The sequence below is a fragment of the Nothoprocta perdicaria genome, unplaced genomic scaffold (assembly GCF_003342845.1).
Source record: "Nothoprocta perdicaria isolate Ctin4 unplaced genomic scaffold, notPer1 scaffold_5, whole genome shotgun sequence".
Taxonomy (NCBI): domain Eukaryota; kingdom Metazoa; phylum Chordata; class Aves; order Tinamiformes; family Tinamidae; genus Nothoprocta; species Nothoprocta perdicaria.
Window position 1 is genome coordinate 9,784,882 of NW_020455754.1, and position 18,377 is coordinate 9,803,258.

Genomic DNA, 18,377 nt, shown 5'->3' on the forward strand with positions numbered 1-18,377 from the left:
GGAGAGTAGGGTGGCCTGGATCTGACCATCTATGCTCTTCTTTGGAGGTGTGTGTGCCGTGAATGGGCTCCTCTACGTGGTTGGAGGAGATGATGGCTCCTGTAACTTGGCCTCTGTGGAGTACTACAACCCCATCACCGACAAGTGGACGTTGTTACCAACCAGCATGAGCACTGGGAGAAGTTACGCAGGTAAATACAGGGTGTGAGCGCTGGTGGCAGAGCACATGGCAGTCCAGCTCCCTAACAAATGCCCCACAGCCATGATCGTGTCAGGCATTTCTCATGAACCTGCAGGCTGTGCCTCCTGGTGCTTTGGTTTTACATTTTAATGTGTTTAATGTAGCTTTCAGTAGGGGAACCCTAGACAGAAAGAGCAAAGACATCCTGCTGTCTCCTAACCCGTTGCTAGTCCTTGGCCTTGCAATATGTTTTTAGCTGCGTTGAAAGCCAGGAGCTGCTCTGACCTTAACCGTGTGTCTGTCTGTCTGTTCCCGTGACAGGTGTGGCTGTGATTCACAAACCCTTGTGACACCCAGCCGAGGTGGTGCGAGGAGCAGAAGTCAAGTGGATCCAGCCAGGTGGCATTGGGAAGGTGACCCACCTACGTCTTGACCCATCTCATCGCTGTCAAACTCTTTGCGTGACAAGTGACACGTTACAAATGTCATCTGCTTGGCAGTGTCCCTTGTTGTGCAGCAAGGGGCAGATCCCTCTGGGGATGCAGCCCATGCTGGGCACGAGGTGTTGCTTGTTGTCTGTGGTGCCATCGACTGTTCCTCTCCACGGGTAGGTGGGGTGAACGCTGTACTTGGACTGTGGGCACTGAATTTCTCATGTGGAACAAAACTGCTGCATTTGGACATGTGAGTAAAAATGGACACTTTGGGATTTCTTCACTACTGATGCTCCGTATGCATTATTGGTTGAACTTGCTCATTGTGCCTGAAGGGTGAACGTTACTACTGACAGTGGAAACTTGGAAGTACCACGAGCAGAAACGGGCTGGAGCAGGGTGCTCGGACTGTGCGGTGTCACCATTGTCACGCATTTGTCTTTGCCACTGGACTACTCTGTGTGTTCCCGGGACGCTCGTGGTGCGGTGGGAGATGAATACGGTGTCATCTCTGTCACCAGTGCCATTCCCTGCACGGATGGGAGCTGCTGGGCAGTGCCTTTTCCGGGCCGGGGTCTCGGCACCTCAGCCGCGCCGCGACCTCAGGGAACTCTGCTGCTCCGGGAGGCCACTGCTCCCATCAAACAGCTACTGCTCAAATAGGAACTATTCCCTATTCCTTCTCTGTGTGCTTCTTCATGCTGTGCCGAAAGCCTCCGTTCTAGCTCTGTCCAGCATTTCAGTGCCATGTCATAAGAGATCGTTCGGCTATCGAAAGAAATACGTGATGTTGCCATTGGTGTAGACACGGTACAACAAGAACCCTAGGTCACCCAAGTAGGGTTAATAACAGAGATAAAATACCTCCAGTGTCTTAATGTTTCCCGAGTATGGAGATCTTGCTAATCAGTGTCATTGTAATTATTTAAATTTTTTCTGTGCTGATTGCACTCTTCCATCAGGATGAAGAATTGGTAAGATAAAACACAAGGAAACAGCTAAATGAGATCCAGCTGTGGAGCAGCTGTCTTTCTTACATCCCAGACCCTTAAAGCTTTCTGTGTAAATGGGTGTTTGACTTATTTGGGGGGGACACCTGTACTCCTGCGAGCCATGGCACACTTCTCCAGGCAGGGGTAGACTGCCAAAGACTCTCCAGCTAAAGGGGACCCATGAAGAAAGCTCTTTCATCTCCCCTTTTCAGTTTTTCAGCTCACTTTATGCATTTTATTGTCTTCTTAACGCGAGTTAGTTTCCCTGCTCTGTCTCGTTTCTGCCCCTGTGGATGAAGGGTTGTCTGTGGTGGGCACCAGGACGGTGTCTGTGCATGGTGCTGCTGACTGTTGCACTTACCGCTGTTCTTCTGCCGTTTTAAATCTCCACAGACTCCTCTTAAAAGAGCTGCTTGTGACCTTCTGTGGTGGAAAAAAGAAATACTTAAAAAAAAATTGTTTTTGGAGAGACTTCTGGCTAAATCACCTTTTATAGGCAGCTTTTGCAGCGGAGGCAGGTGACTTATTTACAGAAGTTGATTTTTCCCATTGGAGCTGGCTCAGACCTTTCAGCCCGGGTACCTGGTCACTGTGAGGGGACCAAGGGTCGCTCCTCTGCTCCGCCTTGCCCAGGACAGGCCTGGCCATCCTGGGGAGTTTACAGTCCTGCTCGTTCCTCTGGGATGCTCTTATTTCCAGGAGCAAAGGAAGCTGCAAGAATGGCAGTGGTGGTCTTGATATCTCCCCTTCCGTTGTATGACAGGTGAGAGATCTCAGACAAAAAGGTGTCATTTCTGCAATACCCTTGAAGCGTCTTGCTTTGGGTTTTCTGGTCTACACGGAAACATACCGAATCAGGTGTAACATTTGCTGCTGGTGGTGGACTTTTTTATTGTAAAAGCTAATGATGGCGGTAGGAGCGTGTCCACCAACTAAACCTGAGTCCAGAGGTGCATCTTTAGGTGCCAGATGATGCCTTGGTCCATATGGGTGCATGAATTCAGCGTCTCCAGGGCTGGTCCACAGGCGTTTCCCTTTTCCTATGGTCCTTGCAGATATAGGATGAAATGGGATGGGCCAAGCTTAAGTCTCCCTCCTTGGCCCTTCATCAGGTTGGGTATGTGCCTACAGCTAGGTAAAAGCTGGGAACAGTTGCCAGCTAAGATGCTCTGCCATAGCAGGGAGTTCTGCTGGGGCTAAGGCAAAGATTGGTATGAGACTAATAGTTTCTGTGAGAAACTATTTTTTGGGAGAAAAGCAAACAGTGCTACAGAGAGGCAAACTGCAAGTTTGCAGTTTATTGTCCTGAAGGGTGAGTATGCCTGAAAGTTGGTTTATTTTTTTTCCACTGCTATATCTGCTTTTCTAACAGGAATACCCATCCCTCTCTAAACCTTCGTCGCTTTGAAGGAAATCACGTTTTTGGGTGGTTTTCTGCTTTTGTAAAATGGCATTTTGCACAGCCATGGGCTTGCTGGACAGGGCCAGGGCTGCCCTGGCTCGCGGAGCTGCTCCGGCTGCCGCTGCTTCCCCCGCTCCCGTGTCCCCCCGTCCCCTTGCAGTGTTATGCAAGTCAAGTGACCTCGTTTTCCAGCTATGCAATATGAACAACAGTAACGTATGACAAACCAGCTGTATTTCCCCCCCTTCTCAAATGGCTTTTCCGATTCGTGTGTCCTTGGTGTGTGGTTTCCTGTTTCTGTTACTGATTCGGAGCCCCTGAGCCAGATCCTTTCAAGATTGCCTTTTTCTAGGACTGAAAACATAGCGCTAGTGCTAACAGATTTTACTGTAAATATTTTTATAAGACAATTGAAAATAACTTTTTGGGATTGCTTTTTATTGTTGTCAATGACACTTATGTTAAAATCTTGATCTAATTCTTACACTCCACTGCAGTTCTTGCTGGCCGTGCTGTAGGTGTGAATAACTCGTATGTTTTCTGTGCAAGAAATTAAATATTCTAACTAAGGTCTGGGATAGCTCTTGTGTTGATCCTAACATATTCTAGGCGGGACAGCAGTGGGCTGAACCTTGGGAAATAGGTTGAAATCCATTGCCTCAGTCACCAGTACATGCGTTAGTAGATATTCTGAAATAATTGAGAAATTATTTTTCTCCAATTAATTTTCTGTGCTGCTCGTTTGCTTTGCGTTTCGCTTGGCGAACAAGCTTTCTGGGCGAGCTGGCGCCTGCAAGACCAGGCGCCCGTACAGAACCCCTCAAATTGCCCCGGATCACCCAGGTCTCGTGGGAGGTTTGGTCAAAGCTTTACAATCCCTGGGGCTCGTTCCTCCCGGTGCCTATTGTGAATATTGAAGTTTGCACCGGAGGGGAGCACGTGCACCGCAGGATGCGTTTGCATTGAACAGCGTGTTGTTAGAACCACTTGGAATCAAGTCCATCTTTCCCATTTGCGCCTAATAGATAAATTGTGAGTGATTAAAACCAATTTTCTTTTCATTGCGTTTAAATACTTTTTCTGTCTGGCTGTGCAGCACGCTGTAATTACCATAAATCCACTTGCCAGCATTTGCATGACAGCACCACGAAAGCCTGAGACTGTCTTCGTGTCTGGAGACCCAAATCCTTAATATCAAGTAATGTGGGAAGCCCGTTCATCAAACTGACATGATGGTTCAGCGGAGAAATGCACCTTCTTCTTAACCTTTGGGATTCATTGCTAATAAAATTTAGGACAGGTGCCCCCTTGGCTTAACACCATGCCTGTAAATCGTATTCACATAAAGCTATGTGATTGCTCAAAGCTGGTGGTTGGGAGTATGTTAGACATTATATCCTGGAAGTGAATGATTTCACTCTTCTTTCTTTTTTTTCCCCCTCTCTTCTTGTCTTTATTCATGGAATTACTAAATTATTTTCCTCTATGGTGACAAGAAATAAGTATTGAGAATGTTAATTTGTATATTTTATGTATAAAGAAACACTTTACGAATAATGGAAGATTGTGAAACAATTTACCTGAATGTGAAATTATTTGTTTTCATAAAACAGACTTTGATATAATAGCTGACAGCATAACGTAATGATTTGGTTGACTGTTTAAGCCCAGGTTTTGATTATTTTAATTTATTTTGCATGAGCATGAAGGATCAAGGCCGTTGCAAAGTAATTCTCTTGACAGCTGTGTTGTCCATTGCGACAGATTTTTAACTCAAGGAGCAGTGTTCACTGGCATAGTTAATATTATAACAGAGAAATCACATTGTAGTTCCCAGGACTTTTAATTTGAATAAAAATTGGACTAATGAAATTCTCCTGAGTCTGTTTTGGGTTTCTTCAGCTTCTGGTGGTGACATTTGCAAGAGCCAGCATGGGATTATTTATCTTCTGTAAGTGCTCGTAGTGACCTTCAGCACCCGATTTGCCACACAGGACCTGGGATTTCCCTGCCGGACGAGCATCCGTATGCAGTGGGTGGCACCGTGGAGCTGGGTGACTTGGCAAATATTCCTCACTTAATTTCAGATTTCTTGCTCTTTTTGCACCCTGCCCTCCGATCCTTTGGGATAGTCCATGCCCCAGCTGTATCCTCCGTGGCAGTAGTTCCCTTCTCTTGCCTGTGTACCCCACTGGTGCAGGGCTGCTCCGGGAGCCTAGGGGGATTTTCCAGACTTTTCTCTATTGGAGAAGAGCTCAGCCTGGGAAACTGCAAATCCAAAGAGAACAAAATCTGCCTGGTGTTTCCGAAAAAAGGCAGCACATGGGACCCCTGCAGAGGTGCTCCTGGAGCCTCCGCTGGCTCCTCAGTGACGAGGGATGTGGCATTACACAGTGCTACACCACACCATAAGCCAGCCCCAACATCACGTAGCGACCTAGTGATGCAAACTATGCCAAAGAAATGTGCTGAACATCAGGTGAGATGTATTTGGCACTGCCGTGTGCCACAGTTTGCAGACACGAGCGCTGCCTTGTGCTCCCTGTGCTGGGCACGGGCATCCTTGGGCATCCGTGCCTGGTTCTGCCGAGCACCTCCCTGCACCACCGGCGTGCTTCGGAGTGGTGACCCCTTGACCAAAACACCCCTTGGCCACCACGTTGTCACATGAGATGTCACCCGTGAAGGTCACTCTGCAGCTCTTGTCCCCCTTAGGCCAAGAGCTGGGGCTGGAGGCCAAGTCCCAGCCTGTGTCCAGCCCAGGGGATGCAGCAGATGCCAAGAGGGCAAACAACTTCGGGTACTCTATATTTTAAAGAAGTGTCATCTTCTTTCTTAGAATACGTCTCAAGACTTTGGCCTGTTTATAACTGCGTATTTTCTCTTTCAATAGCTGTATTTCAATGATGAACCACCTCTCTGGAAAGAATATGGAGCTACTTAGAACAGCTCGGGTTGTTTAATATATGAAAAAAAAATCAAGCAGTCATTTGAATAGTCTTATTTAAATCCAGCTCTTATTTAGATATAGACAGACACAAATTACAAGTGCAAATGACCGTGTCATCCCTGGGAGATGAATCATCCATCATTTTGGAGAGGTATGTGAACACTGAGGATAGGGACTATTGATAACTTATTTACTAAAAAGACTATAGCTCTAACGAGGCCTTATGGTTAAGGGGAGTGAGCAGCAACTGTGGTTGCTTTGATTGGGAGCTACCTTAAAAGCAGCTGTGCAAAACCCATGAAAATGCATTGCTTAATCAGGGACACCTGCTTGATACTTCAGCTCTTAATTATGATCAATTGGTTCAAGCTGTGGGTGTCAACCATTTCACTTGCTTGCATCCCTTAGCCCTGTTCTGTCACTGTTTTTCCAGGGAGAATTTAATCATTTCTCTGTCCTTCCTCCTGCTTTTCCTTGGTGCCTTCAAGATGGCCTTGGACCCTGTATGGATGCTGCTGTGTGCAGCAAGGGCTCTGTGCTTGAGGAGACTCCAGGGTGCTTGACCCAAGAGTATGAAGAAGCAGTGAGTGCAACAGGGAGGGAAGGTCTGGGTCTGGGGCTGTGTGGCCTTTGAGCAAGCACAGAAATGGTGATTTGTCCTTTGGACTGGTGCTTTATTTTGAAAGAAGTAAAGGTCCCTCTTGGGTCCCTCTCTTAAACATCCTTAGAAGGAGATGATGGGTTAAGGATGGAAAATTACAGGTTTTCTCTCTGCCAGAGCTGCCTTGGAGCTGGAGTTTGCTGGAGCACCTATTTTACATTTAAGTGGTTCTAGTATTTCTCATATCTTGTTTGTCACAGCAGTGCTATCATTGTAGCTATGGTCTCAGCATTCATTTCTCTCATGCACCTGTTGTTAAATGATAATGAACCCAAATCACCCAACTCTATGTTTCCAGTGTGTTTAATGATTATTAATAAGTGAATATGTCTGATGATAACTATTACTTTTGTAAACTGCCCTTTCAGGGCAAAAAGGGGAACAGGAAATCCCAACAATGTGCAATAGAAAATAAAATGGAAAAATAGTATAGACTATTTAGTAATAGTCTAGTAGTAATAGACTATTTAGTATAGACTATTTAGTAATAGGCCAGAGAAGTAGAAAAAAGGGTTCCCTTCTGTCGCAGCTGGTGTCTATCTAGAGATAATTTGGATTTTGCCAGTTGTGTGCCTGGAGATATTAGATACAACCAGACTGATTCCCCTTGAGCTTCTGCCCAGGATCTCATTGAAATCCTTAGTTAAGTCTGCAGTTCCTCACGTATACGGCAAATTTGAGTCAATGCTGAGGAAACGTGTGTTTTCTAGCGCTTTGTCAGGGTGCGATGAATGCAGCAAAAGCCTGGCAGTCAGGGGCATCCGATGGGGCCCGGAGGTTTCCGCCTTGGGCTGTGCCATGCGGATTGCCCGACTCTGGGGGTCAGCACAGCCAAAGAAACGAGCGCGAGCCCGGCTGGCAGAAGCTGTTTGCAGTGCACTGGGTCCCGTGTTCTACAGCATTTGAAGGCATTCGGGTATGTTCTCCCTCTTGTTCAGAGAAGCTATGCAATGCGTGTGCTATGTTTTGCATCTATATTGGGATCAAAAGTACTGGAATGCAGCCTTTTCTACTCTGTTTTCAAGCCTTATGGTACGTGGGTCCGTCATTTGGTGACGGATGCTCTGCTCTGCTTGTGGTTTTACTATTTATGGCTGGGATTGTAAGTGGAGCCTTATTTTGGGCTTCTTATCGCCTTCTTGAAGCTCCTCTTCTGTGAAAGCTAAGGTGATTTACATAGGCAAGTCAAAGTTAAAAATCAAAGAATAAGTTGCTCTATTATCTGATCACTTTTAAATATCCTCTAAATTGCTCAATGTGCTCAGCTTTCAATGAGATTTTGACAGATTAACAGCTGACAATTCATCTCGGAGCCCTGGTAAATCTAGCTTTAATTAACTGACATTTTAATGGTCCCTACGTGGTCACCAGCTTCAATATAATTTAATTTAACTCAATTTGCTGGGCATGATTCTGCACGTATGAAATCCGGAGCCAAACCCGTGTTTGTATCCCTGCTGCAGGCATTGCCAGGAACAGAGGCTGCTGTTGGTTACTCGCAAGAGTCATTAAGAGCAGGTAAAATATAACAAATATCTGCTGAATTCCACTTTACATCTTATGTCAAACCTAGGCTTCAAATTTCAGGCAGACCAGAAGAAATAATTCTACCTGCTACTTGAATGCAGGCTACATTTGTCCAGAGAAGTGCAGGGCATAAGTGCACAAGCCATACCAATGCTCACAGCTAAGTGCTAAAGACTCTATTAAAGAGACGCAAATACATTTGTACCTGTATTAATTTAATTTCTCCCTTGTAGCTATTAATTCAGCCCATCAGAGGAGCGTTTCTGCAGTTTACTTGCTTGCAGGTTAGCTCTGTTGCTTCTCATCTGCAGGTCGGATTGCACCAGTCTCTACGGCAAAAATGTGGATTTGCTAAGAAGCTGAAATGCCGTATTTATGATCTAAAATGTATTTTAGTGATGCAGGGTGTGTGTGTGTATGGGGGGAAGCACTGTGCTTGTTATCTTAGCAGTTCCAGCCATTGTGTTGCGAGCTGGAATAGCCTCAGATGTTTCAGTAAGCAGCATTTTGGTTCCCTGTAATGGTAGGAAGGAACCACGTTACTAAAATTAAATAATTACATCACGTTAACTTCTTCTTCAATATTACCTCCGCACAAGAAGAGTTTAAATGAAAAATTGACTTCTTGCTCCTGTTGGGTGTAATGCTGCTTCGACAAGCTCTTACACACAGCGTGTGAAACCTTGCCAATATTCGGAATATTGCTAAATGTTGCCTTGAACCATGCAGAGTTTTAATGCACAGGATGAAATTAATGAATCTGATGATAATGAAGGTATAACTGAATGAGATGCGTGCTATGCCTGGAGGCTAATCATCAAGTAATTCGAGTGAGGCTGCAATTATGAGATTAAGAGTTGTCTGATAACATTGTTTACCTTTATATAAAACAAAATCCAACACTTAATAAAGCAGCAGCAAATTAAGTTAGAGGAAATTAAAATAGAAAGAGTTTGTTTTGTCTCCCTTCCCTTTTTTTTTTTTTTTTTTTTTTTTTTTGCAAAACAGGTAGATTGTTGGTTGTATTTGGAAAGCCTGGTGTTGCTGCAAACTGAATGAATGAGCTGGGGGAAGGCAAGGGAGTCTCCCCAGTCTGGTGCAGAGCTGGGAAGGTCTCTGCAGACAGCAACTTGACTTCGATGCTCTGGCAAGAAATGTTGCAAAAAAATCATCCTGTTGCTATTTGTTTTCTTGGCCCACATCTGGAAACCTCGTTAAGAAACAGGACTTAGAAATGAGGCAATTTTGTCACTGTCATTCTCCTGGTGCTTCGGCTATCTAGTCTGTGCTGGACTGTCATGATCTTTCCAGCAGACACCATTGACACCAAATTGCCCCAAATATGCCCTAAATATGCCTGGTGTTGTTCCATGGCCCCTGTCCAGGTGCCCAGGAGCTGGAGGAACCTGGATGGAGAACATCTAGAAGCATATGAGGCATCTCCAGGCAGGTGGTCAGGAAAGAGCATCAGAGTGATGTGTGAGACACAATTATACTTGAAGAAAGAGCAAAGGCAGGGCAAAAGTGTTGGAAAGGAATGACTTTGTAAATGAAAAACTCTGAAGAAACAGAGGATTTTGCAGAAAATGTGATGCTGAGAATAGTAGGGTGGCTTTGTGGGATCTATCTGTGGAAACACCATGGTGCTGGAAGAACCTTCTTGTGTTAAATAGAAATGCAGACCTGTAGATGGGGAATTTCGAGGAGAGATGTGGCACAAGGTATAGGTTGTGATTTGGGGTAAGTTAAGGGTGATCTTGGCCATTAAAGCTACCAGGACAGAGATGGATTTTTTTTTTTTCCACCACAAGATGGCATCAAAATTGCAGTGAAGGAAGGAAAGACCCTTAGAGAGCCTCAGACTGGAGGCCAGAATGGATTTGAGATGAAAATACTTGATGATTAATAGCAGACTGGTAGAAAGCAAACACTTGTCACACAGGAGTGTCTTACAGAATTGTAATTATCTATTTTTTTCCTGATGTATAACATTAAATTACCACCATCAGATGGTCCTGTGTGGCAGCTGGTCATGGTAGGAGTTTCCTAAGCCAAATTTGGTTGGAAAATGTTTTGGTGGCTGCTCTTTGCGCAGACAGGGTAGAAGGGGGGTTTGGTCCTCTGAAAACCTACCAGTTGTTCAGATAAGCTGCCAGCAGTGCTTATCCTTGTCTAATACTGAATGTAGATTCTGTTTGCTGTTCGTTTTATGGAAGTTCTCATTAAGATGCTCTACTATTTATCTCAACCTCTTTTCAGGGCTCCCTTTTGGCTCTGTGTGGCGTCATAGAATTTATTTGGAGTGAAAGTCTCTCTCAATACTCTTATTGCCTCTTTAAGGTCCCTGCGTGCACCAGCTTGCTTGAAATGTGTATCAAGTCTGCAGCACTCCAGTATGGCTTTATTCCTATACAAAGGGCTAAAACCATAATTCTTTATGATTTATACCTCTATCTTTTTGCTGGTTTGCTATTAAAGCAACAGTTTTCAAAGTGCCGGTGCCTGGGGATTTGATTCATGGTGTCACAGGGTTATGGCAAGGAATTCGGAGATTTATCAAGCCCTAACCCCAGAAGCTTCCCTTTTGCCGTGTTTTGTGACTTAGAGCTGCCAGTGCCTTATTTCGTCTAAATCCTATGTGCATTGCCACGGTTTTCATAAGAGGCATGGAATTCATATTTTTTTCATATTTTTACTTATTTTTTTATTTAAAAAGACACAAGCTTCAGCATCTTCCTTGTGGGTGTGTGGTAGGATGGAAACACAGGGGGCTTTCTCATTCACACATTCTGGTGTAACGAGCAAACGTGGGTGATGTCAAGCAACACTGAAGCTCTGGTTGCTCGTGCAATGATGTGAGCGCTCTCAAGTTCCTTGTGGCTCCTGTGAGTGGTCTTACAGCAATGAATTTGCTTGATCTTGCCTGTGCTTTGCATGCGGAACTGCTGCTGAGGACATGGGTAGTAGAGCTAAGGGGCTTCCAGGCTTGGCTGCTGTGGCTGCTTATGAGGTTGCTCCATCCCTTAAAAAAAAGTTGCTCGACTTGACAAACCTTTTTATTATGGATGATACTAGAGAGATAAATAAGACTGGATAGACACAGTGTGACTGAGCTTTTTCTTTTCTTGCAAAAGTGAGATGAGATTCTGGCTCTGGGGGGTTTGTGTTGACCTGCAGTTGCATTTGCCTCATGGCATCTCCTGACCCGATGTAAGCTGGGAGCAGAAGTATTTCTCTTAATTGTTTTAACTGCCCTGGTAGGTAGGCTTTGTTTTTGCTCTTGGGGATGTTGGACAGCCTGTGTTATCAGCCTCACATCTGGAATGTGCTGGAAAGAGCTCTAGCCTTTTGCGGTCAGTGCTGCCTCCCTCTCATCATCTGCTTTAACATCCCCACGAGTTGAGGTCCCGTGGCAAAAAGGAGGAGAGGGCACTGGATGCAGTGGGAAAGGAGCCCAGTCCAACCTTAAAACAGGGCAGAAGTTTGGGTTGAAAACTAGGGGAACTGCTTGGAGCCACCTACCCAGAGCTCAAAACGAGAGTGGCTTGGGTGATACTAAATTAGCTGGAATTTTAAATATTTGGGTCTTAATGTACTTCAAAATTCAACTGGAGCAAGGTGGAAGTTTCTGGCACATTTCTGACAATTGTTGGGACTTTTCTCCCCTACCAATTTAAACTGAGGTTCATGAAATAAAACTGAACTAGAAGTCAGGGCGCTTAACAGCTAAGCAGGTTGTTGATGCCAGTTCCACATCAAACTCGGGCCCTGGCAGGCAGCCCTGCTCTGCTTTTGGTAAAGTTTTCTCTTTTTGTTAGATCAAGGGCTGCAGTGAGCCTGGAGCCATCCCCTCAGACCTGCTGCGTGCAAGACAACAGATGCTGCGTATTTTTATTTATTTATTTCTGTAACCCCCAAATCTAATCATGCTTGGAGCAGTCCCCCAGGTCTGGAAACGCCGCTCTGGTTTCTGGCTTCCAGGCATCGTGACTAGGCTTTAAGGCAGTAGAACGTGTGTTTTGGTGATGCTGCCTCTTTGTGGCCCTGGGAAAGGAGGTGGCCTCACTCCTGTGTGCAATGTGCAGCACGGGTCCCCATGTTCAAACTGGACCTGGTGCCTGCAGCTCAGCAGCATCTGAGCAGCAGCATCTGGCAAGTTCTTGAGGCAGGTTAAGCTTCTTCTGTTGTGCATTTTAGGAAATCTCTCAGATGATACACGAAATTCTAGTGTGAACCTGCACCGCTTATTATTTTTTCTGTGCCTTAGCAGGAATTTCTTGTTTTCAGATGTAGCGAGCTGGCGTGTTGTCCTTACTGCAGCGTCCCGATCCTGTTCTTTGATCCTGGCTCCTGGAGATTCAGAAAGGGCCAGAAATATGACAACTGCCTTTCAAGAAAGCCTAAGCGATTAAACGAAGGTGACTTTCCTGCTGTCCGGCTGCAGCGTGTGGGGGTGGTTGGATGAGGGAGTGTGGAAATGGGGCTCCCTGGGGTTGCTGGATCCAGGTGTGCAGCTGGGGTGGCCTCCAGAGCAGGGGACACCCTGGGCATGAAGCAAGAACATCAAGTCTGTCTTCCCCATCCTTCCACAGTCATGATGAGGGAAATGGGGATCTCCTGTTTTGGATATTGGGTTTGGAGGTTGCCCTCTCAGCAGATCCTCTTGCATTGCACTCCCTTGGTCTAGTCTTGGTACTGCTGGAGGAAACCCAGTGCTGAGAGAACAGCTGGGCAAGGCACCATCAGTCTTTTTAGTGTCGTGGCATGATTTGTTTCAGCTGAGACCTTCCAACAAATCCTCAAGATTTTCAGCAGCTATAAGCTTTTTATAGCAAATCCGATTTTTGCACCCATCTGGTTGACTGGTTATAAACATACATCTCTCGAGCTGGCTTGTTATGTGTTGCCAGTATTAAAAAAAGGAGGAAAAAAAATAAAAGCCCACAATGTGCAGTGGAGTATTCAGCTGTATCTGCTTTTGATGACTTGCACCTCTAGCAAATGAATATAAGCAAGAAAAGCACTTTGCATATGAAATGCTGGAAACAAAAGACTCGAAACACAGTAAAGCAGGGGGCTGGTGTGTTGATAAACATCAAACCAGGCCCAGGCATTGCTGTCTAGGTTGGTGCTTGGAATAAAACCTGGTACAAGAAGTGAGTTATGGAAGCTGATGGTGAGCAGAGTGTCGCCTTGCCAAGGCAACGTGCTGCCTGTTGGCACCTAGATTCAAAAGCATCCAGTTCCGTGCATCCCGTCTCTGCCAGGCAGCAACACTAATTATTTTTTCTCCTTTCCTCTGAATCTAGCTAGTTTGAGAAATGTCTCAACCACTGGGATTTTTGGCAAGTTAAATTTTTGTGCGTTTTGGCAGGTTTGCCATTGAGTGTTGCACTTGATGGTAGTATGTTGTTAGCAGTACAGTATTGGAGAAGGGTCCTATTTATGTCTTCCTTAAACGTGGCTGGGGTTCCTGTTGCTTTGGTGCCCTGTGGTAGGTGATTTGGGTGGATTCATTGATCACACTTGCAAGGGTTTTGAACACTTTTGCAATGAAAATCTAACACCAGGGCTATGATCAGGGCAGAGAAGACTGATGGATCTAGGGTTTAGCCCAGGATGGTTGTAAGAGGACTTAGAGCCTAGTCCCACTGCGTTCCCCTTCCAAAATGCTAGAATTTGTGCAGTTTAGGGGACAGCAAGGATATGTCTGAATGTGACTTGGCTTTAGTAACCCAAACTGAAGGGCTTGGGTTAGACTCGCCGCAATCTGGTGAGACGACGTGTCTAATCCTTAGGTGATGGCTGATATTAACCTCTCTGCTGGCGTGTGTATGATTTTGGAGCATGTGAAGCAGAAAATCTCTTAGCATGCTCATACAGTTTATTGGAGGAATATTACTTCCACTTCCTGTGCATGAGGTAATGAAATTAATTGAACAGATGATTCTGGATTGAGCCTCTGGGCTGCCCTAGCCCTGCTCCGTTCACCTTGGTGCCTGTGGAAAATCTGGTCCAATTTAAGCACTGGCATCGCCTATGAGGAGGAGAGCAGATGCTCTGGATGGAAGGTCACTCTGCTATGGTTTCCAGCACTGTCATACCAAAAGGAAGCTCATTAATGATGAATATGAAGGTAACATATGCCAAACACAACAGTCATAATGGGCAGATTTCTAAGCAGAAATTTGATGGATCCATGATACAAATTCCTTCACAGCAAATTAAATTTCCTTCAATTGCATCCTCCTGAGAAGGAGAGGTGGAAACAGCATCATTAATAGATGTTGAGTCTTGCACACTCTGTGCCTTTCATTTTGCTCTACACAAATGTCCAAATTTCCATGCAAATATGGATTAAAATGGTCAACATGTCCTATATACCCATCATCTGAGCAGTGCTCGATGCTTCTCATCTGTGGCCTCCCGAGCAGGTTCAGTTACCTTGGGAGGTGGACACAGGCACCCAAGTGTGTCCCAACCACTAGGCTCGCACCTGCTCTCCGTGCAGGGCTCATTGTGCGCCTTAATACAGATATTATCTGCGGTAACCATAGGAAGGGGTAGGGTTTGACCTAACACTCTGCACCTGAATGAGACATAGCTAATAAAACGGTGCCTTGTGTTAAATATGAACCCTTTTTAGCTTTACCTTTCCCTCTTTCTAGATCTAATTCTCTCCCAGCTTCATTTGCAAATGCTGCTTTGTGTCCCAGCCTGGGTTGCGGTTAGACGGCCCTTCTGTGACTGTCAAAGTGATGGCTACGTGTGTTCAGCTCGAAGGAGCTTGGCTCCTTCGGCACGCGGCGGCAGCACGCAGGGCTGAGGTGCGGGTACGAGGGGATGTGACACCCCCCGTGCTGCAAGGGGAAGTTGCGCTGCATAATCCTGTCACTGAAGTGCTGGGAACAGCAGGGAATTTTGTTTAGCTTAATATATCATATAGTTCTTACCCTAGGCTGTCGGCATCGCTGCAAATCCTTAAAAGCAGGCAATGCAAAAATGAGGGTTACAGTACAAAAACTCCCCCGTCCTTCCCCAACACAACCAGCCTTTTTCTCTTTAAATAACCCATCTATGACAAAAGAGTGGCAGCATCCTTGCTGGCAGTGCTGCAGCAGTCCTGTGCCAGGCTGCAGGCGGTACAGGGGGAGCCTAGCGAGCCACGGCCACGCGTTAGCTGTTTATTTATAGGATCGAGATTAATGTTGTGTAGGTGAAAATCGTGTTTGTTTATAGGCTAGTGACTAATGTAATGGGTGCAGGTGGCAATGGTGATGTTGCTCCTCTGCAGGAGTGCAAATGAGTGACCATAGTGGGGTGCTGCTCCCCCAGAACATTTGGGCTCTGTTGCCAGATCACGGCTGTTGGGTCTATTTTATAGGCCAGAAACCAATCTTTTTCCATGAGTAACAGCTGAAGGTACCACAGTGTGTATCGAGAACAACCAGGGATGGCAGGAAACCTGCAGGAGGACAAAGAGCACAGAAACCCTTTTTCATAGAGCATCCTTCAGATTTAAGATATTTTCAAATGCTTGACAAATAACTTAAATTCTGAGTGTTTGGGGATCGTGAAAGCAAGTGTAGCACCACTAGACCTTGTTGTTGAAGAGGGTGCCAAACTTCCTACAGAAAGTCTTCTATGTTTTGCACAAATGTCTTGTCAATGAGGGAGAAAGGAACGGTGGAAAATCTGGAGAGCTGAATGGGAATTTGAGTAAGGTACCATCCAGCAATGACTGCATGGGCTGAAAGCTCCATGCTAACAGCTTCTACCAGCACCTAAACACCTACATGGGATTTGCAACCCAAGTTGATATGCTAAGTTGATGCATTGAGTTGACAAGTTGGGTGTTGACAGTTGGACATGGGGACAACATGGGGTCTACTCCAACTGTTGTGGGAAGCCTCTTGGGCAGCAGATCAGAGCTGCTTGGCTTTGCAGCCCTGAAATAGCTATTTCTTGGGATTCTCTTCAACAAGTCCTGTTAATGTTTTACTGAGTGGGAGCAGAGCGTTACCTTTTGAAGTTGTTCATGAATAAGTCAGCTGCTCAGGATAGCATTAAAATAGCAGCCCCACTGCAACCAGGACCTTGGGGCAGTTAATAACTTTGTGAATAAGCCGATGCAGTGAACCAGAGATGCATCTTCTGAGCCCCCTCCAGCCAAACCAGAGGCAGCTCTGATCTCATGGGCGCTTTCATCCCAGCGTGGCCCCGGAGGGAGCACTACAAGGCTGGGTGGTAACAAGGACCACGGTGCCATAAAAAGGAACATTTTCACATGATGTGTTGAGCTAGCTGGGAAAAGAGACAGCAACACGCTGCACGCGGCTTCAAGTTTTTCCATCAATTACTCTAATAAGGAAAAATGTGTATATATCTTGACTATGTAGTTAGAGGTGGTTGGGCTGAAAGCTTCTCTGGGAAAAATGTCTTTGCTGGTGGATGATAGGGAATGCACTTTGTCTGGTGCAGGTAAGAAAGCCGACCCAGATGGAGTGTCATAAAGGCGAGAAGCACCATAAATGTGTTGTGCCTGTTACAGGGTTTATGTGGGAGATTTGTGGCAATCAAGAGAAAGGCTGTCTGTGCATCAGCGCTTGGAGAAATGCGTTTGTGCTTGCACGAAGATACGGTTTATTCCAGGGTCATCTGTCTGGGGAAGCACTTCTAGGAATCTCTGTTACTGGAGACAAGATAGTTGGTCTAAATACAGAACCACTTGATCTACACGGTTATCTCTAGTCTCAGGGTAAAAATAAGTCTGGAAACGCCTTTGCTTGCCCCAGCAAAGCTGAGCAGCCTCTGAAACTGAGCAAAAGTCTTCTGCATTTGGCTCAAGCAGGTTTAAAAAAATTGTCTTTTGTAAAAACTGCCTATCCAAGGAGTGTTTTGTAATCAAATCTCTTTGGGTGGGTTTAGCCTAAAAGCAGGCGTGTGGCTGCTCAGCCCTGCTCCTGCCTTGGCTCCTCCAGGACCAACCTGCGGCTTCTGAGCCGCTTTTCCTGGCCTCTCTGAAGGGCTCTGATGTTTAAGGCTAAAAGCCTTTGAAGTGAGCTTTCTTATTTTATTTTCCTTTTAATATCTGTTAATATTATTTATAATCTAAAGGAGAACAACTTTCCAAATCTGTTTGAAATATTTCCAAGCTGCTTATCAGGATGCTGCTTTATAATCCAGCACTAATTCACATTAGCCAAGGGCTGCATTTCAATTACAGGAGCTCCGATGCTGACGTCCCTTTAGCTGAAGCAAAGTGATTTTTAACTAACGTGCTCACTCCTCCTGTCAGCTTCTCGGGCGTCCCTTGATGTCTGCCCTCGTCCATCTAACTCCTTCCACCGTAAATAGGTAATTTTTCGCCATAGGTAATTTTTCTTCCTCCCCCACACATCTGTCCTACCCTTTCTGTTGGTTGATGTTTGAAGCTCTAACATGTTTTTTCTTCTAAGCAGTACTTGAATTTGCCCTTGTTGTTTTGGTAGCAGTGCTAGAATGAGAGCAGAAGGAAACCAAAGTTACGCATGGTTTCCAAAAGGCAGTAAAAACAGATTAATCTTGAATAAGAATTATTTAAGTACAGACTACTTGTATTTACTGTCCTTGTTGGCATAATATCATCTTAACATAATATCCTCTTAGCGTTTAGATAAAAAGAATTGTCATGGACTGGATAAACGTGGGAAGAGAGCAAGGAGTATCTGTAAGTGAAATTATGTCCATTTTTGCAGAGGGCCAGGAATTATACTGCGTCTCAGTGCAGTAAGTTGGAAAGAAAGCAGAAATGTGATTCTTACCTCTTATTAGACATGGCTTGGGAAAATGTCAGAGATATTGGGTTGGTTTCAGCCTTTTGTTAACCCAAGGGGTTCTAAATAAAAATGTGGCTCATATATCCATATATATCCATAGTACCAAATCTTCTTCTATTCCTTCTCCTGCTGTGAGGGAAAGAACTAGCATGAAATCCCAGTCCTCTCCTGGACCTTTAGGGCCACTCTTATCCTTGCAGAAGATAGTCTGACTCTACCAAAGGCACAACACAGGATCAGGAAGGTGCTTTGCAATATGTCATTGCGCAGACATGCCCAAAATCATCTTACCATCTCACCTGTCTACTTGCTTGAGCAGTTTTGCAACTGATGTGATTGGATCCCCATGCTTGAAAACTATATTGAGGCCCAATTTCTCCCTTTGACAGAAAAAGCACTAAGCACTAAGAGG

General features: G+C 45.3%; 1 protein-coding gene across 1 annotated transcript in view; it reads left to right on the forward strand.

The window, feature by feature from the left end:
- KLHL3 (kelch like family member 3) overlaps window positions 1-4,246 on the forward strand; it is a 31,370-nt gene extending 27,124 nt beyond the window's left edge. Inside the window, exons 13-14 of the mRNA XM_026047518.1 lie at window positions 48-191; window positions 503-4,246. Coding sequence (XP_025903303.1) covers window positions 48-191; window positions 503-531 — 173 coding nt within the window. The 3' untranslated portion in view covers window positions 532-4,246. The remainder of the gene's footprint in view (window positions 1-47; window positions 192-502) is intronic.
- Window positions 4,247-18,377: the final 14,131 nt, after the last annotated feature.